The sequence below is a fragment of the Zootoca vivipara genome, chromosome 4 (genome assembly GCF_963506605.1).
Source record: "Zootoca vivipara chromosome 4, rZooViv1.1, whole genome shotgun sequence".
NCBI classification, from domain to species: domain Eukaryota; kingdom Metazoa; phylum Chordata; class Lepidosauria; order Squamata; family Lacertidae; genus Zootoca; species Zootoca vivipara.
The window spans coordinates 19,353,489-19,377,809 of NC_083279.1; the positions used below are offsets into that span (position 1 = coordinate 19,353,489).

Genomic DNA, 24,321 nt, shown 5'->3' on the forward strand with positions numbered 1-24,321 from the left:
CTTTCAATAAATAGTGCCTTTAATCATTATTGTATTGTATTGTATTGTATTGTATTGTATTGTATTGTATTGTATTGTATTGTATTGTATTGTATGATTGGTGGTGGCCTTTGGCTAAACAAAAAAAAAATTGTGATTTGTGCTGCAATTGCTCACTGGAACAAAAAGAAGTCAATGAATTTCTGAGTGATTAGAGTGGAGTTTCTGCAGCTGCAAACTCTGCATTGTCTAAATGTCGGAAGTCATCATAGAAACAATAGTATTAAAATGTGTAGACCACCTTTTTGCCATAAGGTTTTCAAACACACAGGGGTAAGTTTTAATGTATTTCTTTTTCCTGCAAGTAGAAGCGCAGGATCACCAGTTCAAACCTGTTTTGGAAATGGTATCATAAGGGACAATTTTTTGAGATGCAGAACCAAGATCTCTATATGAAAGCACCATTTGTTTGTGCTTCTGGTCCACACATGCGTGTAGGTAAATAGGTTTGGAGGCTACTTGAGCAGCATCCAACTCCAACCAGAAGGAAGTTAACTGGGTGGGAAAAGCTACTGAGGCAATTTTCAGGTCTGGGCTTGCTCCATCAGTTTGTGGAGTGCTCTTTTGCATGGAGCGCTCTTTTATCCATGACACTCCAAGCTCTCCTTAGCCTGTGCTGATGGATAGCACACGGGGCGTACAAAACTCTTGTTTTTCCAAGGCTGACCATAACATTTAATTTGAACATTACAACCCCATGTGTCTGCTGCTATAATAACCTCCACATGGTAAGTGTAATATTCAAAAGCTTCCCATCTCAGAGGTTGAGGGAAATTCCACAAAGCATCTCCAAACCAGTGTCCAAGATGGTCAGAGATGTTTGAGCCAAAGTTCCTCACAGGCTTTCTGAAAGTGGGTGTTGTAGGGAAGATGTCACAACAGAGAAGTGACCAGACAGATCAGAAACTCATTGGATTTGTACCAGCAGAGGAAGACTGATGTAGGGCTAGGAGTTTCCTAAGATATCCGTGGTGTCAATCAGAGGTAATGAACCTGTGGTCCCTCGTCTGCTGCTGGACCACAGCTCCCATTAACCCTGCCCGTTGCCTGCACGGTCTGGGGCTGATGGGTGTTGCAAATCCAATACCACTTGAAGAGCTACAAGTTCCCTATCCCTGGTCTAAACCCTTTACATTGCTGGCATGAAAACAATAAAGAAGAAGTAGTGGTATTCAGTATGGCAACAACATGGCGCCACTCCTTTTCAAGAGATCACTGTCAGAGACGTTCCTCCAGGTACTTTCACCTTTTGAGCTAAAGCACATGGCAACCAGGGACAGAGTTTTTGTGGCACCCCACCTCAAACAACTCTGACGTTGTTTCAAGCAAAGATCTTTCTATTCTTCTAGCCTTGTAAACCCTTTTGAGCCACTACAGAAGCGGTGTTGTTATTATATGTGTTTGTACCTACTGCGCATTATCTTCTTGTGATGTTGCATTGTGTTGCATTTGATTTCATAGTTACGCTGTCGTAGTAGCTTTGCGCTGAAGATGCAGAGTTAAAGATGTACTAAATAATGACTACATCTCTGCCCCACCCCTTTTTCTCTCTCTAGCAACTGACGGTTCATTTGCGGAAGCACACCGAGGTCCTGGTTGAGCTGGAGAATGGGATCAAGAACTCTCGAAAGCTGGAAACCTTATGCAGAGACTTTGAGTTGCAGAAAGTCTGTTATCTACCACTCAACACCTTCCTTCTCAGGCCTCTGCACAGACTTATGCACTACAAGCAGATAATGGAAAGGCTCTGTAAACATTATCCACCAAATCATGTGGACTTCAGGGACTCCAGAGGTGAGTTGAGTGTTGGAGGAAATCTCCCTCAAGTAGCAGATCCAGAACTCTTAGCTCCTAAGGACATATTGCATGCAGATGGGTGTGACTGAACCCTGACAGCCCATTATTTTATTTTTTATTCTGCTGCTTTAGGAGGAGGTGATCTAGAGTAGCGGGGGGGGGGGGATTAAGCAGCAACCTGCTGTGCTGTGTCGCCAAACTAAGGTATGTTGGGTATGTTTAGCCTGGAAAAGAGGAGACTCGGAGGAGATATGATAGCAACCTTCAAATATCTCAAGGGCTGTCATATGGAAGAGGGAACAAGCTTGTTTTCTCCTGCTCTGGAGGGTAGGACTCGAACCAATGGCTTTGAGGTTCCAACTAAACATCAGGAAAAACTTTCTGACAGTAAGAGCTGTTGGACGGTGGAACGGTTTCCCTTGGGAGGTTGTGGACTCTCCTTCCTTGGAGGTTTTTAAGCAGAGGTTGGGTGGCCATCTGTCAGGGATGCTTTCGCTGAGATTCCTGCATTGCAGGGGGTTGGACCAGAACTCTTATGATTCTATGAAATTGGCTTCTGCAGAAGCTGCTTCTTGAGAAAAGGACAGGTGGAGTTTAGTTATATGCATTTTGTGTAATACATAGTTGGGTCCTTAACAGAGTGGTCCAGGCATATCTCTCCCCATAAGTTCAGTGGGGCTTGGATCTTGAATAAATAGGTATAGGATTTCAGCCCAACTCTCCCATACGACTCCATTTCACAAACAACTGAACAATTGTGCAGAATGCTGAAATGAGGGTGGGAATGCTTAATAATTTATATTTCACTACAACAGGGTTATCCCTTGGGCTTCATTGAAAGTAGCGTTGCACTGGAAGTCATGGCACTCCAATAGGTTCCTTAAGTAAAGCCTCTAGAGAGAGATTTAAAAACACAGACAAACACAACACAATTGTCGTTTAGGGGCATTAGCATTTCAATCTTTCAAGCTTCTTATGACATTTCTGGGAAGCCATCCAGAATAATGTGATGACCAGTGGGTGGAAAAGGTAGCTGAAATGTGTGGTTTTAAATACAGAATAGAGAAGCAAAAATGCCTGGTATTGAAACATGCCCAAAATACTGCATGAAAAGGTGCTTTAAAACAAGGAAGTGTGTTCACTAAAGTTATGTGAACTGCAGATCCACAAGCTAAAAAAATCAATTCATGGAAGACTAAGATTATTTAATTATCTTGAAACCCAGCGAAACCATGTTTTTTAAAAAATCAGAAATAACATTCCTTGAAAGAATCCCAGTGTAATAAACGGAGACAAGAGAATCTTATAACAAAATGGTGCACTTGTTATTAGTCTATATAATACTTGAATGTGTTTATACAGACCCATGAGGCAAGTAGAGCTAAAGTAGAACCTGAAATTATTTACATTAGCAGTTGTGGGTTGCTAAGTTTTCGCCCCGAGATGGAGACTGCTGGAACTCATGCCATGCTCCCTACACCAGTAGCAGGACTGGCGGGTGGCGCTGTGGTCTAAACCACTGAGCCTCTTGGGCTTGCCGATCAGAAGGTCGGCTGTTCAAATCCCCGTGACAGGGCGAGCTCCCATTGCTTTGTCCCAGCTCCTGCCAACCTAGCAGTTCGAAAGCATGCCAGTGCAAATAGATAAATAGGTACCACTGTGGCGGGAAGGTAAATGGGGTTTCTGTGTGCTCTGGTTTCCGTCATGGTGTCCCGTTGTGCCAGAAGCGGTTTAGTCATGCTGGCCACATGACCTGGAAAGCTGTCTCTGGAGAAATGCCAGCTCCCTCAGCCTGAAAGCGAAATGAGCGCTACAACCCCACAAGTCACCTTTGACTGGACTTAACTATCCAGGGGTCCTTTGCCACCTCCTGGCTCACCTACTAAGCGGGGGGGGGGATCAGTCACCGAGAGAAATGGGTGGGCAAAAGGAATGGTGGATGAGAATCGGGAGGCCCCACCATTGCCTACTGTTTCCTTGCTTTGGTGCTTCTAAAAACAAAAGTGCACCATCCCTGAGTGAAGACCTGGCTATGGGAGCTGGCAAGACTAAATCTGCCCCCAGAGCGGTAACATCAGATCTTGTGGGCAGTCATGGTCGGTTGAGTGACAGCCCTTGTATGACCTCCTTTCACTCCTGCAGCTTCCCAGGAAGGAGAGGGGCAAGGCATCAGTGAGGTTGCAAATGCACCCGCAAGAACAACAGTTTGGCTCCCCAGGGGCATCATTGCATTGCACGAACCTTGCTTCTCTCCTTCCCGGTATAAGTCGCAGTGCCTATTATGTGTGGCTCTTGAGGCATTTGGCAGAGGGAGACCCATGGATTGCAGCTCCGGCCCAGGTAATTCATCTGCTACCTCCTTCTGCATATGTGTTTCATTTCGCAGCTGCTCTGGCAGAGATTTCAGAAGCGGTCGCTCAGCTTCACAGCAGTATGCTGAAGATGGAAAATTTCCAGAAGCTACATGAGTTGAAGAAAGATTTGATAGGTATTGACAATCTGGTGATCCCAGGAAGGGTAAGTGACAGAACAACATGGGGGGGGGCATGTTTTAAAAATACTGTAATTGGGGTGGATGGGAAGTGTCTTGAAAGTTGTTACACTTCTTATATGAGCTTGGAATGTCTTGTTTGAATATGGCTCTGCCAAAAAAGGAGGATGTTAAACCAAAAGGGTGAGAAGCAAGGGGGGGCAGGCCACCTTACCCTTTTTTATGGCCCCCATAGCCACTGTTTCTGAATGGCTTTGAGAGGCTGTGGTTTCGCTAAAATTGGGAGAGTTTCAGGTGGGGGTGGGGGTTGTGATTTACGTACCTCTTCAACCATAAGTTGATGATAGACTTGAGATTCTACGAGTTCTCCTGAGTGTTTTGACCCAGATTGATAACTGAGAGCTTGTCTTGCCAATTCACAAATGCATACTTAGCACAAGGCAGCTTCTTATCCCCCCCCCAGTCAGATCATTGGTCCATTTGACTCCGTCTGCACACTGACTGGCAGCAGCTCTCTGGTGTTTCAGACAGGAGTCTCTCCCAGCCTTCCCTGGAGGTGCCAGGACTTGAACCTGGGATCATGCAAAGCATCTGTTGGACCACAGCACTAAAACTGGAGATAAACCTCTGCCCGTCGCCTTTTCCTCTGAAAAAGCAGGCAGAGATTTATCTCTTTATCTTAACACATTGGTCCCACAGCATTAAGGAATAAGATAAATCCTGCCTGCTCTTGGACAGTAAAAGGCATTTCTCTTACCTTAGCGCTACAGGACTCCTTTGTACACATGACCCCCTTCATTTGATTAGTGCATAAAAGGATCCTGTTTCTCAACCACTTGCTCCGCGCACTGCTTCAAAACACTACTTCTCAGAAACAAACAAAATACAAAGATTGCATATGTTGGAGGCAGGTGACTTGACAGTCAGAATGGGATCAGCAGTTACCTGCACTGGTAAAGGGAGGGTGGGTTCTGCATCAATCGGACTAGGAAAATAAATGCACCATAGGTGGATTCTGTACCAAGAACTGTGATTCTCGATGGACCATCAGGGTATGCCATCACCCTAGGAGATCTAAGTCCTTGCATTGTAAAATATATTTTTAATGGGATGATTCCTGTTTCACATCCTGTCTTTGTGCCATTGCTGCTGGGAGCTACATGCAGAAGCAGCCTGCTATAAATGGACACTTTGAGGATGAGCCAGTTGTACTTCTTTCCACATTCAGCTGGCATTTGCTCAACAAGGCTCTGTGTAGCCTTCCTGGCTAATGTGTTGCCAGCCTCTCATGGAGGTGCAGAAGGAATTAAGGGATGTTTGGTTCCCCTCTGACTTAGTTTGTTAAATGACGTTATGCGGTAATAACTCTGTTCCTGGGTTCTGTTTATTGTTCATTACCATGGCTCTTATTTTTTAATTGCATCCTGTCCTCTTAATTCCCCTCTTCCCCTTTTGCTCAGTGCCCAGCATGATAAGACAATCCCACTTACCACCTCATTGCTCTGCAACAAGTTCCGAGTATTTTCTAAATGTCACCCAACTTCCATTTCATAACTTCTGACGCAATGTCAGAGCGAGGCCTTATGGACAGAACAGCAGAAGTGGCCTAGAGGATATCTCTTGCATGTAGCTGAATTACAACGGGGTGGGCAGGCATAACGTAATAAATTGAGTGATGCAACGTTAATTAGGCCCAGACTTTCAGCCAGATGTTTGAATACTGCTCTGACATGGCATGTTTTGTTTCCATTCCTGCACAGGAGTTTATTAGACTGGGTAGCCTTAGTAAGTTGTCTGGAAAGGGCTTACAGCAGCGGATGTTCTTCCTGGTAAGTGGCAGGAATGTTTGTGTGTACTCAAACACAACTGTGCAATAAATGGCAAGTGATGGGAAAGGTGGGGGGAGGGAGAAGCTCACAGAAGGAGTTTGATGCAAATTGTAAAATAATCTAAGAAAACAACACTACACAAACTCACAGGGGAAACAGATCACAGCCCCTGGCATACGAGTTGCATCCAAATTAGGATGGTGGTTTCACTCCCAACAAACCATAATCACTAAGCCAAGTGAAACAAGCCATGATCCCTGGTTCAGACATGATGGTAATCCAAGGATCACGTTTGGTTTCTTCAGCATAGGTAGCTCCTCTTCTTTGGCAATCGCTCGTAGCCAAGTAAGATCATCTTTCATGAATGTGGTCTTAAAAGCATGGGCAACACACAAATGGACAAGAAAGAATCATGACAAACCATTAGCTACGGCTTACTGTGATTTGTAAACAAGATCTATGTCTGAACTGGGCCGCTATCCTTTCCTTTCGTCTTCCTGTTTAATTTGCATAAATGTGTAGTAGTGACCTGGTACATATTACAATAAATCAACTGATATTTTCAACCTTTGGTGCGTCATCTTTGAGTCCCAAAGGCCACATATGCATGACTTGAAGGGTCTGCACCTGGTTCAAGAATGGAACAAAGCCAGCTCCTGAAATACCAGAATCTGCTACCTTGTCAATACGCAGCTTAAAACGCAAAGCAAACCATCTTTGGGGATGGCAAAGCAAACTTCCCTTTGCGTCCTGTGTCTCTCAAGACTTACTTACTTATTTTTGTGATCTTAAGATATGAAACTCTGGATGCTGAGATATATTTGGGCTACTGAATGCCAGGGATGGGGACAACAGCCCAATATTGGAAGCATGTCTAAGTGTTTCCCACACTGTTGGATCATGTGATTAGACCCCTGAAATAGTGTGTGGTCACAGGTACATACATTACACACAGAGTGATGGGCACATTTGTAGGCTCTGTGTGCTACCTCCAGATGGCTAGACCTATGAACCAAGCCTTTAAATCTCCTGTTTTCAACCAAGTTACATTCCTTCTTGTGTTTGCGTTTTAGTTCAACGATGTCTTGCTGTACACAAGCAGAGGCCTAACAGCATCAAATCAATTCAAAGTCCATGGGCAGCTTCCGCTATATGGTATGATGGTAAGTACGAGCTGTGGATTGATCAGTTAGCTGCTGTAAATCTCAAATCAAATTACGTTGTGGTTGATACCTTTTGTGTCTTTATATGAAATGAAAGCCATTTCGGGAATTTTTGAGGCAAATTAGAAATGAGAATGCATGCGTGCTGTTCTAGGGGATAGTGATAAATGGAGTGGCATTAAATCATAGTCGTTTTTTTAATTTGTGTTGGTACACAATCAGTTGATAACCAGTGAAATCAGTTGATAACCAAAGCCTAAAACAAGATGATTCCCTAGGAACATGGAAAATAATAGTTTTCAAAATAGATACCTTGCATTTGGCATTCACCACTGAAACATCACTGAAACATAACTGCTGCTTCAGCCTCAGAGGTGACCGGTGATACTGCTTCTATCTGTGGGCTGTTAAGATTGTTGAATGAAAAATAACATAGCGAAATTGACTTGCAAGGTGGTGTGTTGTTTGATAAGAGATTGAGTGCTTGGGGGGCTCGTTTAATTTCATTGTACACAGGTTGTACAATGACAATAAAGGTATTATTATTATTATATCCTCAGATTGAAGAGAGCGAAGAAGAATGGGGGGTTCCTCACTGCTTCACGCTGAGAGGTCAACAGCAGTCCATTGTTGTGGCTGCAAGGTAATTTCCACTTTGCACGTTCTCTTTTTTGCAACTTGTCAAAAAAAGATTATTATTCTAGGCAATTTATTATAATAGTTCACTGTAATTACATTTGTAATCAGTTGTTTTCAACATATGAGAACACACTAAAACTAGGGTGTTCTTAGAGTGTAGCTCAGGCATAGGCAAACTCAGCCCTCCAGATGTTTTGGGACTACAACTCCCATCATCCCTAGCTAACAGGACCCAGTGGTCAGGGATGATGGGAGTTGTAGTCCCAAAACATCTGGAGGGCCGAGTTTGCTTATGCCTGGTGTAGCTTAAGGAAACGGGCTGAAAACTTGCATTCAGCTAAAAAAATTGACCAGCTTATGAAGCTCATAACTGCTTGCAGTAAAATGAACAAGATCTCCCTTCCTGTTCCTAGCAGCCGCATGGAAATGGACAAGTGGACTGAGGACATACAGATGGCCATTGACTTGGCAGAGAATTGTAATGGCCCAACTCCTGAATTCCTAGGGGGCAGCCCACCAGACACTAGTAAGTACAGACTTGAGGTTGCAGTTTGCTGAAAACACAGCCACGTAGTATGAAGTCTATTGCATGATGTAGTCTATTGCACAATGTAGCTATAAACAGTTCTTTTGACTGCACATTTAAAGACGTATGATCAGCATTACCTATTTTAGGTCAGATAGAATGCATGGAAATAGATTTATTTATTTTTACAGTGCCTTCATTGGCTATTTTTATTCAGCTATAGCAACCCTAGCAAGGGTGCATTTTAAGAAAGTTAAGGAACTACGGTTAGGTTGCAATCCCATACAGGTCTGCCATAGTCGAAACAAAATTAGAAAATCCCTTCCAGTAGCACCTTAGAAACCAACTAAGTTTGTCATTGGTATGAGCTTTCATGTGCATTCACACTTCTTCAGATACATGTATCTTCAGATACATGTATTCTTCAGATCTGTGTATCTGAAGAAGTGTGCATGCACATGAAAGCTCATACCAATGACAAACTTAGTTGGTCTCTAAGGTGCTACTGGAAGGGATTTTTTAATTTTGTTTCTGCTTAACATTGCGAGCTAGCTCCACTGAACTTAACAGGACTTATTCCTAAGTGAGATGTACAGGATTACATTAAAATACCATTAGTGCTCTAAACCAATGCCACTGAGAATGTATCACTTTCCATACAGAATTGGGTGAGCTTATCCAAAAAAACCAGATCCTATGCTTTTTCCACTTGCAAATACGTCCCACTGTGTTCACTATGCAAGTGTGCATAGCAATGCACCTTTGAACACGTTCAACTAAGTTGTTGCTGCAGAATGTGACCTTTTCCCCTCTCCTCCTCCAAGGCTCTGCTCAAGAGGGTCAGGAGAACAAAATGCACACAAAGTTGTTTTACTTTCAGAGGTCACAGTGCAACAGGGAATTAAAAGTGTGCTCAAGCCTAAAGAAAGCAATAGACGAAGCGTACAAATTCCATGTTGGATTGTGGCGTAATTTTTCTCTTGCTATAGAACATGGAATTTCTTTATTTTTTAAAACCTACTTCTTTCCCCAATACAGTGGTACCTCTGGTTACAAACTTGATTTGTTCCCGAGGACCGTTCTTCAGCTGAAACTGTTCTTATCCTGAGGTGCGCTTTCGCTAATGGGGACTCCCGCTGCATGCACACCTCTAGCGCGCAATTTCCGTTCACATTCTGGGGCAAAGTTCGCAACCAGGAGCAGCTACTTCTGAGTTAGCGGAGTCTGTAACCAGAAGGGTTCGTAACCAGAGGTACCACTGTACTTCACAGGTTTGGAAAGTTTTAAGCTTTACCAGAAGTAGCCTTTTGCTTAATGTTTTCATAGTTTGTATCTTCTACAAGGGGGGAAAAAAGAGATGGTTTCTCCCTGCGTTTCATAGAATCCCCCGAGGAATCCACTGTAGACCAGGAATCGGAAGACGATCTCAATGCGTCCCGCACCTCCCTTGAACGTCAGGCACCTCACCGTGGCAACACGACGGTGCACGTCTGCTGGCACAGAAATACCAGCGTTTCCATGGTCGACTTTAGTATTGCTGTGGAGGTATCTGCCTCAGAACAACCTGGTCTGCAGCCCCTGGAGAGGACTGTTCTTCAGGGACAATTTCCTTTCCGCCTTCTCAGAGGAAGCAACAACCAATCATTGCCTCCCTTTGTTTCTGGGGAGTTGGCATTCAATTATATATTAAACCTCATTTTAACAAATTCCTTTTTTTAGCAAATTATGAATCGTTTTGGTAAACACTGCATTTTTTCACAGTTCTAATTTAATTTCCAAATATTGACATAGTATTTCCTCTGAGCATTTTGTTGCTGTTGGCTGTTTTGTTTTTAATCTCGGAAAGGATGTTGTTCCTGACTCCGGCTGCTGCATTTTAATGCAACTTTATTTTAGGCTGCCCCCCCCCTCTTTTGGATTCTTGAAGTTGTTCTCTTCTCAGTCTCATCTGCCTCCCTCCACTTGTGTTCTCTCTATCACAGGAAGTCTCTGTGTGTTTTTTGATGATGTATTTGACTACAGCTAAACCAATTTTACACAGATCAGTTGGCTATTGAATCAAAATGCTTCAGCTCATTGAAATGCAGAATACATGCAACAGTATTGCGTTTTAATGACAGCTAATTTCAGCTTTCTTGTGGAAGTTCCACAATTAATTCCAGTGCTTTAGAAGAGACTATTTGTAGAGATCATGAGCCTTTTGAAAGTCACTTCCTTAAAGATAATACTCCCTCAGTGTTGCTGGAAAATAACAGAATGAGCAAACAGTTCTTGTAAAGCAAATAAATCTTCAGTAAAATTGGTTCCAGACAATAGGATAACACAGAACTTGAAGTAAACTATAAATTGGTTTAGCTTCTTCAAGGTACCTGCAGACACCCATTCTCAAAAAGAATGCCTCTAGGTTGCTTTTAAGTTGCATTGTGTAATGGGGTGGCTATTCAACTAAATGGCGCAGGGACAAAATTCTCCTCCTGGGCTGCAATTCTATACAAACCTAGTTAGCAGTGCATCTCCTTGGAACTCAGTTAAATGCATAGCTGCCAAGTTTTCCCTTTTCTCGCGAGGAAGCCTATTCAGCATAAGGGAAAATCCCTGTAAAAAGGGGATAACTTGGCAGCTATGGTTAAATGAGTACTTCAGTGGACATGTTAAGAGGACTGCATTGCTAAGCCTCCCCCCTATGCATTAACACCATTTATTTTTGAGTTTAAATGATCAGCATGAACTGTGGAGCAACCTAGATGCAGATCCCACACTTTATACATCTGTCTTCCGTTCTGCAACTGCCCCTTGGCAGGCAGAGTCGCAGTCATACTGTCTCTTAAAGTCTGTGGGTAATGTCACATCAGTATCATAGTTTATGCTTTCTTTCTGTGTCTCTCCCTCCTTTCTGTCTGTCTCTCTCTCTCTTGTGGTGGAAGATCCTCTCACTGTCAGTGACTGTCCTTCCCTACCTGCTGGACTGATCAGTGATCAGCGGCCTGTTACCATTTCATATGTCTGCTGGTACCGAATGCAAAGCCTGTCCGTTTATGATACCCTCCAAAGTGCTGAGGTAACCGAAACAGAAATTAGGAACAGTAAAAGGAGAACAGGCACTTTTGTACTCCAGCATACTCAACACCCTGTCAGGTTTTCAGAATTCAGCTGGTTTCTAAAATAAAATAAAAACAACCTTATCAGTTCACTGCTATAATTGCTGGTGATATGAGGAACATTCTGTTTGTCTGTCCCTTTGGCAAATTCTAGTGGAGACAGCTTATTATGTTATTAAACCAGAAGCAGAATAAAATATATCAGCAATGGTTAATATATTCCACTTGGGGAGCAGAGGCAGTGAATATTTTCAAGTTAGAACGGGTGTTTATCACTCCTTTGTCAAAGCACATCAATTCAATTGGGGGTGGGCAGGAGGCAGGCGGGTACCCAGGGAGTGACCCCTGGGTGACTTACACCAGATTGGCAAAGCTCTCTGGACTCCCAAATCCCTAACCATCGCAACCATTAAAAGCCCCTCCCAGATTAGGCTATGAAACAAAGGCGGTTTTGGAGCAAGGATGGAGGGAACTAGACCAGAGTTTTTGTCCAGGACTAAGCATGTTCACAGAGGCACCCTGTCCTTAATTCATTGCAAAGGTCCACACAGCCCGGAACATTTTACACTCAGCACGGCTTGGTGAACCTTACGTTTCTGGATAAAAAAATTCAGTATATCCTACTCACCAAAACAAATTGAATTTTTGCATCCAACAGAACGCCCTCCCTCAAATTAGCTGTTATTTTTTCCCTTCCTTCCCAGAGAGGAAGTTTACAGGTGCTTATGTTTGAAGACTGCCAACTTAGCTTGCTCATTTATTTACATTTATACCTCAGCCAAAACCCTTATAATCGATGACACCACAGTCCAGGTTCATGGTTTTTCCTCAAAACTGTTCCAGGCCTGCAGAGGGGAGGGGACAGCCTATTTCCTAGGTTTATTTCTGTTCATGCATTATATCTGGTGCTTTCAGTTAATTAAAGGATGTGCTTTGATTTTTCCTAGTAATTTTAAACATCTGCGCTTGTGTGCAGGACTTAAATCATTTGCGTAGAGATGCCTGTTCCCGTAAAAAGGTTGCTAAATATAATATTAAAGCTAACACCCTCCCACCCTAATATAGATATAGAACTTCTTCCTGGAATGAGGTAACAGCAGATTATTTCTTTCCTTAGAAAATCAATTTACAAGCAAGCCTCATTTAAAGAATGATAGGGAATTCTGAATCTGGAACTCTTAATAATGGTAAATGACCAATGGAGAAAAAAAAATCAGCCAGTTTCAATTAGAAAAGTATGGTTTTACATGAGGCCTGTTTTTCCATCAGCCTGTTTTTCCATCTGCATATGACTTAATTCAAGTTTGCTGCACTATCTCTCTTCATTTTCAGAACCAACTCTCTGGAAACCTTTTGAGAAAGTTCAAAAACAGCAATGGCTGGCAGAAGCTTTGGGTGGTATTCACCAATTTCTGCATGTTTTTCTACAAATCCCACCAGGTAGGTAACTGATTGTTGGAAGTTAAGAGATGAATATAACTCTTAACTGTTCACACATTACAAAAAAAAAAGTTCCTTGCTATGCACTGTTGATTGTCCCAAAGGATGCATTTTCAGAGATAACTGAAGTTTTTGTGAACTTTATGGATACAAAGTTCTTCTGTGAAAAAAGTTGAAAATGTTTAACTAGAATCAGGCTCAACCCTAATATTAATAAGGCAACTGCTTTAGGCAGAAGATGTTCAGGAGTAGCCTCTGCCCCCCCAATCTGGCCTGCTGTCTCCGGTGTGGCGGTAGATATCATCCTATCACCAATGTCAAAGGAAAGTTTCACTGCCAGTCCAGTCTGGAATGGGGAAGTGTCATCTTGTCAGCCTCGGGTGCAAAATGTATTGGACTAGGCCCTGACTGTGGTCAGCTTGGAAGCTGCTACCATTATCAGTAGAGGCTTTGACTCGTACACTTTCCCTAGAAATATGAGGTCAGGGGCAAAATAAGACAGAACTATTCTGTAACAGGTGGTCCAGCCACTGTCCTCTCCAAAAAGGTCAATTCAACATTTGTTCACTAGGGTGGGGCGGAGGGGAACAAAAAAGATCACCATGTTAATTTGAGGCCACTTCCCCATTACTTTGAGCACTTGGGAAAGAAAACATTAGCGTTCAACATTACTGCTTAGTCCAAAGGCACTTGAAAGGTGCTGCAGTTATTTAAAAACCACTTCAGTGTTTAACTTGGGAATGTGTGCTTATTATTCCATGGTGTAGTTACTGCTTTAAGAGGTCAAAGTTCTGCAATAGAAACTTCTGCTTATTTGCATGAAACAACCACACAAAACCCTTCTCTTTTTTTGGTATATTTTTGCTGAGAGGAAAAATGGCGGTTGAAATTAGTGCAGACAGGTGTATATAGAAAATCAAGGGAATTAGCATACAGACCGGCCACTGTGGGTGGAGATTGGCAAGGCTTTTGTGTCCATTTGTCCCATTCAGCAAGAGCACCAACAGATTTCCACCTGGGTATGTGCTCTATATATATTTTTTTAACACTGACTTTTGAATTGCTGTCACACACACACAGTGTCACACACACACAGGTGAAGCGTGAGGTAAGAAACTGATTAATAGTAGGATGACAGGCTACTTGGGGTAGAGGGAGAGAGGAAGCAGCATTTCCTTCAACAAGGGATGCAGCCTTCTGGTGAATAGTTTCCATGCAGACTCACTTCACAGCATCCTTCTAGGTCAGCGATGGCCAAACTTAGCCCTCCAGCTGTTTTGAGACTAAAGTTCCCATCATCCCTGACCACTGGTCCTGTTAGCTAGGGATGATGGAAGTTGTAGTCCCAAAACAGCTGGAGGGCCAAGTTTGGCCATCACTGATCTAGGGGATTGGAGGAGCCAGAAGAAAGGGACAGTCTCTCACACACACACACCCCAAAAAACCACCTGCTGGGCGGAGCTTTGAAGGGCCTTTGGAGTGACTCACTTCAAATAGTGCCAATCTGATGAGGAAGACTACAGCTTTTGGATTTGCACCCAGATGCCTCATTTCCCTCCCAGCTGTGAGCCTACCAGGGCCATATATGAGAGCCATTTTCTGTTTAGGCACCAAGAATCAGTGAAAATTGTGGGGACACAGTATTCTGGATAAAGAAAAGTGACTTCTGGGGGATGGTCTGTTTGGTGAACGATTTCTCTTTTGTTTTTAGGACAATCATCCTCTAGCTAGCCTTCCTCTGCTGGGTTACTCTCTTACCATTCCTTCTGAATCTGAGAACATTCATAAAGACTATGTCTTTAAGCTACACTTCAAATCCCATGTGTACTATTTCAGGGCGGAGAGCGAATACACGTTTGAAAGGTATGTCAGTTTTCTGTGAGCTGAAATGTCATTGCTTTTTAACTCCTTACTGCAAGACAGTGTGGCTTGATCAATGTGGGCCAGAGGGGAAAAGTTAATACAACCAGTGGTCTATGGTATTAAATGTATGTATGCAAGTCTCCACTCCGTGCTATACCGTATTTTCACTCCATAAGGCGAACCTAGTTTTTAGAGGAGGAAAACAAGGGGGGCAAATTCTTTTCTAGGCTCAGAAGGAAGGAAGGGGGTGTGTGAGAGAGAGAGAGAGAAGGAAGGAAGGGTTGAAAGAGAAAGAGAGGGAGGAGGGGAGGGAAAGAGAGAGAGAGAGAAGGCAGGAAGGAGTGAATGAGAGCTGCCGCCGGCTCTGGCAGGCGCAACCGCGGCTACCCCCATTCTTGCGAGAGCTGGCGGCAGCATCAAAGCCACGAATGGAGTGCTGAAGCATCCGCCGGCTCTGGCAGGGACAGGCCTGGTAGCTGCAGTTGGGAGAGGTGCTGCGCCTCTCCCAACCGCAGCTACCAAGCCTGCTCTTGGCAAGCTTCACTCCATAAGACGCACAAACATTTTCCCTTCCTTTTTAGGAGGGAAAAGGTGCATCTTATGAAGCGAAAAATACAGTAAATAGAGGCACCTATGAGCATACAAATATTCCACTGGATTAAAATACTTAAGGTGTGTGCCTGTTGTACAATACAGTGGAACCTTGGTTTACGAATTTTCGGTTTACGAACTATCCTAACCCAGAAGTTGTAAACCGAGGTGCCCGAGGCCTACTGAGCATCCGAGGCCTTCGGGGAGGCCGGGCCTTCGCTCCGATGCCTCCTGGAGGCCCGGAGCGAAGGCCCAGCCTCCCCGAAGGCATCGGAGCGAAGGCCAAACCTCCCCGAAGACACCGGAGCGTCTGATACCGTCAGGGAGGCTGGGCCTTCGTTCCGATGCCTCCCAGAGGCCGGGGAGCGTTTTCGCGGCTGCAGCCCAGTGGCGGAAACGCTCCCCGGCCTCCGGAAGGCATCGGAGCCGGGACTTCGTTCCGATGCCTCCCAGAGGCGAGGGAGCGCTTTCGTGGTTGCAGCCGTCGCGGAAACGCTCCCCGGCCTCCGCGAAGGCATCGGAGCGAAGCCCCGGTTAATCCTTCTAGACGAGGAAAAACACCCCCTAAAGCAGCAGGGCCTTCGCCCTGATGCCTTCGCAGAGGCCAGGGAGCGCTCCCCGGCCTCCGCGAAGGCCCTGCTGCTTTAGGGGATGTTTTTCCTTGTCTAGAACGGATTAATCAACTTCCCATGGGAAAGTTCGCTTCAGTTTATGAACAGACTTCTGGAACCAATTGTGTTCGTAAACAGAGGTTCCACTGTATTTCATGTGTTAAAAGGCACACAACCAAATCTAAGGGGAAATGCACTATTCTAAGTATTTGTTTTTGTTTTGCTTAGATGGATGGAGGTGATCCGAAGTGCCACTAGCCCAGCAGCCTCACGCATCCACGTTTTAAGTCACGAGGAATCCCATGCTTATTGATGACTGAACTCCAAATTGTTCATTCCAACAATTGCTGCTTTTCTAGAGGACTTTTTCCTTTTAAAGTTCAGTAAAAACAAATTTGTTTTTTTAAAAAAACTTGTTTTGGAGCAGCTTTTTGTAATATTGCCTCAAGCAGGGTTGTTTACTATTATCAGCCAAGTGACTGTCTCGTATTTGTCCTTTGGTGTGGTTTTTTTTTAGCTTGTGCCAGTATTAAAATATTGTCCTTGGAGTGCCAAAAGACGATTTCCTTGCCTCAAAGATTTGCACCAGAAATAATACAATTTTTGGAAAGCAAAATGCCTTTTCTTTCAGACAAACCCTCAAAGTGATTAATTAGTAAACTGCCATTCTTTTTTTTAAAAAAAAAATGTATTTCCTATGTATGCATTAACAGCCTTCAAATGTTCATAAGGGGCAGTCTCAAAGCAAGGAGGGGTAATTTTAATTACATTATTCAGTGTTTCTACACATAAAAATTAAAGTTACCAAGCAAGGCTGCAGACTGCTCATTTCATCTTACCAGCAGTGGAGAGCATTTGCTTCAAATATGGTCAGAAGGTTTCTCTCTGCTCTTCCATGGCACAAATTATGTTCCAGTACATAAAATTCTGCAAGGTGAACAGTTTACATGATAACCCTGTGCAATATTTAGAACACTCATATCCTGTGAAGGTTGAGAAGGGGGATTTGAAAGCTGGTCTAACATGCCAACATCTGTCTGGTACAAGAATTGTGGCACTAATTTGTGGTTCAGTAAAAGCAGCATCGTAAGTTTTGGAATAATAATTTTCTCTCTCTCTCTCTCTCGTGTGGTATATTCCCAAACCTTTGTTTAGAAATGCTACTAGAAAACCAATCCACATTTTGTGTATATACATTTGAAAGCAGTTAGACACGACATCCTTAAATGTTTTTGCATTTGCTATGTTTGAATCAAATGTAGCCCAGCTGGAAAGCGCAACATTTGCCCTTTTCACAACGTGCAAAAACAGTTCAGAATGTAGCTTACTGGAAATGGGAATGAATTAGATCAACATCTTAAAGCACCCAGTAGTTTTAAGGTACCCCTACTTTTAAAAAAAGCAGTCATGACACTGAAATCTTGAAGACAGAAAACCTCATTTTTAAGAAATGCAAAATACACGACTTTCCAGTGGTATTCCTTTAGGGAATAACAAAACCAACGAAGATTGATCTTGCTATTTACTACTTTCAAGCTATACATGCTAATTTAGCATAACTAAAAGAGTGACTGTCTTGTAAGCATGCCTGCAAGCTATTCAGTCCAGGTTAACTAGGCACCATCTTTCAGTATAACAAAAACAACCAACATACACCCCAGGAGTGCAAAACAAGGGACATCTACAGGTGAAACTTGGAAAATTAGAATGTCGTCGAAAGTGCATTTATTTCAGTAATGCAACTTATTATTTTTTATTTTTCTTTCCATTTTTACAAATGCTTTCTTTTGGAAATTCCACAGTAATAAAACAAATAGTTACAATAATACAAAAATAAACAAAAATATCGCTATTACATTTCATTACTTACATTCCATTTATAATTGACCCGCCTAATGACAAATAATTACAATTACAACAAATAAAGACTTGACATATCCTGCTTTGCATGTCATGCATCTATCTCATATATTGGTTTCACCTTTTAAGTTGCATTACTGAAATAAATGCACTTTTCGACAATATTCTAATTTTCCGAGTTTCACCCATAGTTGTAATTGTGCTATGTGTGAGCCTCTCACCTTCACCTCGTGCTGGGTTTACTACTCCCACCAAATTTAGACAAGTATCGTTTCTTACCTTCTCATATGACAGCAACCTACAGGAACAAACAACCATAAATTAATGTATATTTAGCTGTATATAAGTACAATTCCTGCGCATCATGGCTATTAATAAAGTTTTAAAATTCTCAGATACACATATAAATGAGCTGCTTTGAATCCCCACTATGCTGTCCCTTCTCTCCCCATGTTCCTTAAAATACTGGAAACTGTTTTCCTAGAAAATGTTGCCCATAAACACACTCACACACCCAAAATTGTTGCGTTTCTTTATTTCTGTGTCATGTAACATACAAGGAGTTGAAGAACAGCTTGATGTGTGACCATAAGCAATTTTTTATACAGGCTTATAAATAGAGAACAGCATTACAGAAGAAAATAGAATTTGATAAAAGGATAAGGGGCTATTCCTTGGGTATTTCTCACAATAGCTAAAAATGAGACCTCCATGTACAATAGATACCCAATTACCAGACACTTGGGGTAGGGAGGAGAATGGCTAGTTACCAACAGATTGCTGTGCTTGTGTATTTCCTAAAGGCAGGTGGCTTTGGACTAGGTTTTGATCTAATCCAGCCAGGAAATTCTTTTAATTACCTGTAAAAAGAATCCAACACATGCTGAGGAGGGCAGCAACCACATGGACAAACTCTTTAGCCAAGTGATTGCTCCTTATTCTATGCAACATATCCTTAGCATGTTCTTGGTTAATAGACACCCTGGTCTGATATGTTAAGGTCTGCCTTCCTCACCCAAACTGATTTTATATGGAAAGATGCCCAATGTCTGTTTACTGTACCTTCTGCTTATGAACTAAAGATAAACTCCACTTTATTGTAACGGATTCAAACGCGGCAGCTGCCTTAAGCCTGCTGCAGCAAACACAGTACTGTCACATCTCAGTTGATTTATTGTGGCGTAAGCTCTCCTGGACTACGTAGGGTACAGCACACGTTTTTGCGTGCCCAAAGGCCACAGGTTCAATCCCTGGGATTTCCAGGTAGGGCTGCAAAAAGAAAAAGAAAAAACCTCTGGAACAATGCAATCTGGGGGAGGGAACCTTAGGCCCTCCTGAAGTTGTTGGAAGTGCAGAAGCCCCAGCCAGCAGAGCCATTGGTCAGGGATGATATGAGTTGTTGTTCCAAAAACATCTGGAGGATTGCAGGCTCCCCATCCCTGATATAGACAATACTGAGCTAGACAGACTTAATGATCCGAGTCAGTATAAGGCAACTTCCTATGTTCTTATTGATGTATGTTTACTGGAAGACTTTCAATTAGGTTTTCCAGGGGAAAGAATTTCCAGAGAATTTTCTGATGCCCTAAATTGATGGAGATCTGCTTTAGCATGTTTAATTTACATTTTGAGTAACAGATTATTTTATGTGCTGTATAAATATCACATTTTTTTCCCAACAGCCCAAAGTATTAAGTGAAATATTTAATTGGGGGGGGGAGTCAATAAAGCAAATGTGTTTAAATGTCATAGTCGGTACAAATTCAAAGGTTTACATAAAATATTCCAATAAAAATTATTTGTGACTTAATAGCATATATCACTTCACATGGTTTAAATTTTAGGGGAAGGCACTGAAACCTGTCAACGCTAATTTTCTGCACACCCAAAACCTATGTGTTTGTATTATATATGCATGCATTCTCCCAAGGGATCGTACCTAAAATAATAATTAATAGTAATTTCAACTCTGATACTGCATAAGTTAACTAGTTCTGTATCTGTTTATTATGTTACTAATTTTATGGAACAACTTGTTTTTAGAAGTGGAAAACTTTCTGTTTCGAAAGATTTCTGGATTTCTTATTTACAAAAATTTAAATCCTACGCTGCTTCTTTAAATTGATTACGGCAGTGTTTACTTTATCAGATGCATAAAGGGCCATCTAGATGCACACAAGTACCGAAGAAAAGTTGTAATCAGTGGCGCCAAAATCACGAATCACGAGAGGCAGATGAAAGTCTGCAGAATCCAAACAGATACAAGACCCACCACCGGGGCTTTTGTTGACTGATGTCTCTTGCATTTGGGCACACTGGTTACATGTATGCGCATCTGCTAACTGATAACCCTACATGCATCTGATCAAGAGGACTCTAGCCAATGAAAACACGACGACAAATCTGACCTTTCAGGTGTCATGGGGCAATCCTTTTTCCAATCTTTTTTCCACTGTGCATTTGCAACTTCAATTTAGTAGCAAATGTCTATAAAGAAAATGTGGGGCAAATTCAGATGCTTCTGCAATGGCTACAACAAGGTGAGGTGTAGGAATAGGTCTCAGGATCTCATGCACTACAGCGCTGCAGCTGCCGTGATCCCTCCTCTTCAAAACAGGTGACGGAAGTGGTAATCATGTTAATCATCATTATGCAGAAAAGCCAAGACACACATTACCCGCCCCAGTCAATAAGCAGAGGTGGGTGTGCTGCAGGGAGGGGACAACTAGAAGAATAAACCCCTGAACTTCTCCTAAAGTTGTTAACAAAAACGCCCGTGCTGCAAGGTACCAAAAATACAAAACGCTACATGACAATAACAAAACAAGACCAGATGCAACTCCCAAAACGACCAACTATTGGGGGAACCAAAGAGCCCATGGCACCTAATCAGAAAACAGGAGACTTTCACTATTCCACCAGAGGTTCTGTGCACCAACACAACAGCCACCTAACTTCCTACACGCAACTACAAGAGTGGAACGGCAACAGAAGCAGATTTCTAACGAAACACATGAAAAGTGACCCGACCCATACAAACTGGAAGCCTTTCTTGTTCGAAAGACTTGAGTTTATTTTTACAGCTCGCTTAGCCCCCTAATTATACTAAATCTTGAAAAAGTGGGAAATTTCTAGAGTAACTGTGGAAGCGTTTGGTGCTCACTAGCAAGAATATGTTAAGACCGAAACCTCCCCTGGCCAAGGGATGAAAAAAAGCTGTATTAGCTACTCCAGCCTTTTCCATAATGGTGCTCTCTAGAGGATTTTTAGTGCAACACCCATCAACACCAGGAGGCATAAGCCAATGGCCCAGCTGGCACCATGCACATAGAAAATGCAGAGATCATACACCGCAATGTTGCATTTCCCTAGAAGAACACAATTCTAATACATCATTTAAAACGTGACACCCAATAACTTAAAAGGCCAAAATAAAAAACATATAGCAAAGTTTTGAGAGGTAATTTGGAACTACATTCCGAATTGATCATAACAAGAAGAAAACTGCAATTTTACAGGAGGGTGAGCGTGAATGTCACGACATCAGTCACGACATCAAACGCAACAGGAGTTTCCCTCCTGCAGGCTCCCACCTGCGAACAAATTTTGGAGGTGCGCAGGAGGAGGAGAAACCCTGCTAAAGTACAGTCCATTGCATAAGCAGGACACCATAACTGGACATCCTCACCCACAAAAATTATTGTTCTGTAATCCTATGCATGTTTATTTGGGAGCAAATCCAACTGAATTCAGTGTGGGACTTGGGTAAATAGGCATACGATTCGGGTGCAAATCCCTAAATCTTTCAGCAAGTCTTCAACTAAACACCTCTGTTCTTTGTAGAAGATCTGCCCAATTATGCAAATATAGTACCACAAAAAAACTACCAATTAAAAAGAGAGAGGCCAAGGTGCCTCTTGAAGTCCAATGCCCAAATCTTCAAGAGAGTTTTCTGCTTCAGTCTCAAACTGAATACTCCTAACAAAGTGAATTGCAGTTACTGGTAGGTGGCCATGTGAATTGCAATTATTTTTCTTACAGTAACAGATCGTTCACAAATAATTTCTAGAAGCTCAATTTGGAAAATGCTGTTAGGTCTTAGGCTCCATGCAGACATACCTGAAAACTGGATCACGCGTGTGTGAGTTTTTCCATAGGGTACCCTCTTCAGATTAAAAGTTGCCTCTTTTTCACCAGTACTCGGCTCCTATGATTCAGGCAGGCTGGTCTCACTTCCAGAGGTTACCTCCTCTCTGTTTTACAAGATTCCCCCCTTCCCTCTGTGCCTCGTGTCACAGCCCACCACAATCATTAGAGCTCTCCAACCCTCAGGGAAGTCTTTTCAGGGAGCCTTAGGGGCAACCCTATAGAGGAGGTAGCTGCAAAATCAGTTTATATCAGACCATTTTAGCAGGCAGAATATGGTATAAGTGTTGGAAGTGCATTTTCACACCTGGCTCATCTTTAGTCCATATGGCATAGGAAGTTCTCCCTCGTGTGAACAGGCATGGTTGGACTCAAAAGGGTACGTTCCGAGTTAAAGTTGGACTTTAACGTGTTTAATATTATTGAAGACTAAAACAAAGGTTTCACGTTCACTCAGAACTGTGAAATATTAAAAATGTTGACTAAGGCTGCAAGCCTACCCTCCTTTACTTAGGAGTAAGTCCCACTGAAATCAATAGGACTTACTCCTGACTAGACATGGTTGGATTGTGATGTAAGTCATTGCCAGCAACCTATTTTCTTTAGTTAGCCCCTTTTAATAATTCTTGAGAACTAAATCTTCACACTGATTTATTCCATTCACCTCAAGGAATTTCTTGAAAAGAAATAGAGTCAATGGAATATCTTATCAGATATTTATACAGCATTTACAAAAAAAATTCCAATAGGCAAAATGTTGACATTCTACTGATTTCTGCCCATTGTAAAAGAGGCTGAGTTCAGAAGATGAACCACAAAAGATGTAACAAGCAAATATACAGATATTTAACTAAAGTACAGCAGTGAGAATATCTATTTTAAGTTTTGATGAAATTTCAAGTATTCTCCCCCTTAACAATGGATCTTGGATACCAAGTTAAATCAAATGTATCTCTCAATGATCATGATTAAAAGTTTTCATATACATAAGCTTCATATATTTTATATTGTTTTTAAGATCACCATCTTACAAATTGCCATTATCCAGCCAGAATCTCTTAAGTGGTGTTTCAAGAGGGGGGAAAGTATTTAGTTGTATGAGATGTTCTGATTTTACAAGTTAAAAAAAAACCTAATAAAACTGAATTCAGACTTTGGATTGGCACAATTTAGACTGGTAAAAAACAACAACCACTAAAGCAAACAAGTATTGGAGAACCTCAAACCAAGTGATTCAGGAAACTGAAATAATCAATGTCGTACCATGATTAGAAACCCAACTCTAGATTAATAAAAAGAATAACACCGTGTAACAAAACTAGAGCAAACTTTGCATCTGAGGTACAAACCAGATTTTTTATAGCACAGCTTTTTGACCTACAAATACAAGGTCAAATCAAACCTCTTGTCATACGGTTCGAAAATTTCATATAACAAAAGGCAAGCCAATAATCAGTTGTGACCTGTCAAAATATTTACCTCACTAGCATCATCTACAGAGAACTTGGCCATTTGTACAGAGGGATTCTATATGCACATTGAGCAAGTTTTGAGTAAAAAAAGTGACTATATACAAATCTGTACACAGAGCCAATGGTATGTTTTCCAATACACAGATTCATCGACTTAAAGCAGTTGTCTTCAACTTGTTCAGGTCCGAGATCCATCTTAAATCCCAACCTAAAATATGATATCCACTTAGTCCCCCCACCCCTTTATTTCATCTCCCTATCTTCTGCATTTTGTTAAAATAAGACCCTGAAAGAAAACAATGGCCGTACCATTGGGGCACCCACTTTTAGATTGAGACATAAATCGCTTCTGGATCTGGATCGTTGAGTTGAAGACCAATGACTTAAAGCAAGATACCTGAGATTTCACAATAGCTTTAGTTTCCTAACTGCAATCCTAAATATACATCTCAGAAATTTAAAAAGATACCTCCTTTGAATATGTGCATTATTGTTTTTTCTTTAAAAAAAAACTATACAGAGCTGAAAAACAATGCCCTTGCCAAGTTGTCCATTTGTGTTGCTGCACCTTCAGGAATGTCCACATACTGGAGAGCTCACCACTGAGAGCAACAGTGGCAGACCAGCATTAGAGGAGGTGCCTATAGGAGCCACATCGAACAGGCAAACGCCACGAAACAATACTTTAGTGGGATGATGTGCTTCCTCCTCCAGTTACTGAATACCTGGGGGGTGGGGGAGAAATGGTGTCATGAA

At 42.2% G+C, this 24,321-nt stretch overlaps 2 protein-coding genes across 11 annotated transcripts in view; one reads left to right on the forward strand and one right to left on the reverse strand.

Moving 5' to 3' along the window:
- FARP1 (FERM, ARH/RhoGEF and pleckstrin domain protein 1) overlaps window positions 1-17,127 on the forward strand; it is a 180,226-nt gene extending 163,099 nt beyond the window's left edge. For 7 of the 8 annotated variants that reach the window (XM_060273358.1, XM_035114373.2, XM_060273361.1 and 4 more), the window contains exons 18-27: window positions 1,596-1,833; window positions 4,223-4,353; window positions 6,088-6,156; window positions 7,230-7,319; window positions 7,880-7,962; window positions 8,372-8,484; window positions 9,866-10,029; window positions 12,915-13,022; window positions 14,734-14,885; window positions 16,316-17,127. In XM_060273358.1, the coding sequence (XP_060129341.1) occupies window positions 1,596-1,833; window positions 4,223-4,353; window positions 6,088-6,156; window positions 7,230-7,319; window positions 7,880-7,962; window positions 8,372-8,484; window positions 9,866-10,029; window positions 12,915-13,022; window positions 14,734-14,885; window positions 16,316-16,400 (1,233 nt within the window). In that variant the 3' untranslated portion in view covers window positions 16,401-17,127. The remainder of the gene's footprint in view (window positions 1-1,595; window positions 1,834-4,222; window positions 4,354-6,087; window positions 6,157-7,229; window positions 7,320-7,879; window positions 7,963-8,371; window positions 8,485-9,865; window positions 10,030-12,914; window positions 13,023-14,733; window positions 14,886-16,315) is intronic. The other variant, XM_060273360.1, reaches the window with a different exon arrangement.
- A 78-nt stretch (window positions 17,128-17,205) lies between these two features.
- STK24 (serine/threonine kinase 24) overlaps window positions 17,206-24,321 on the reverse strand; it is a 44,699-nt gene continuing 37,583 nt past the window's right edge. For all 3 annotated transcript variants that reach the window (XM_035114364.2, XM_035114366.2, XM_035114365.2), the window contains one exon: window positions 17,206-24,290. In XM_035114364.2, coding sequence (XP_034970255.1) covers window positions 24,251-24,290 — 40 coding nt within the window. In that variant the 3' untranslated portion in view covers window positions 17,206-24,250. The remainder of the gene's footprint in view (window positions 24,291-24,321) is intronic.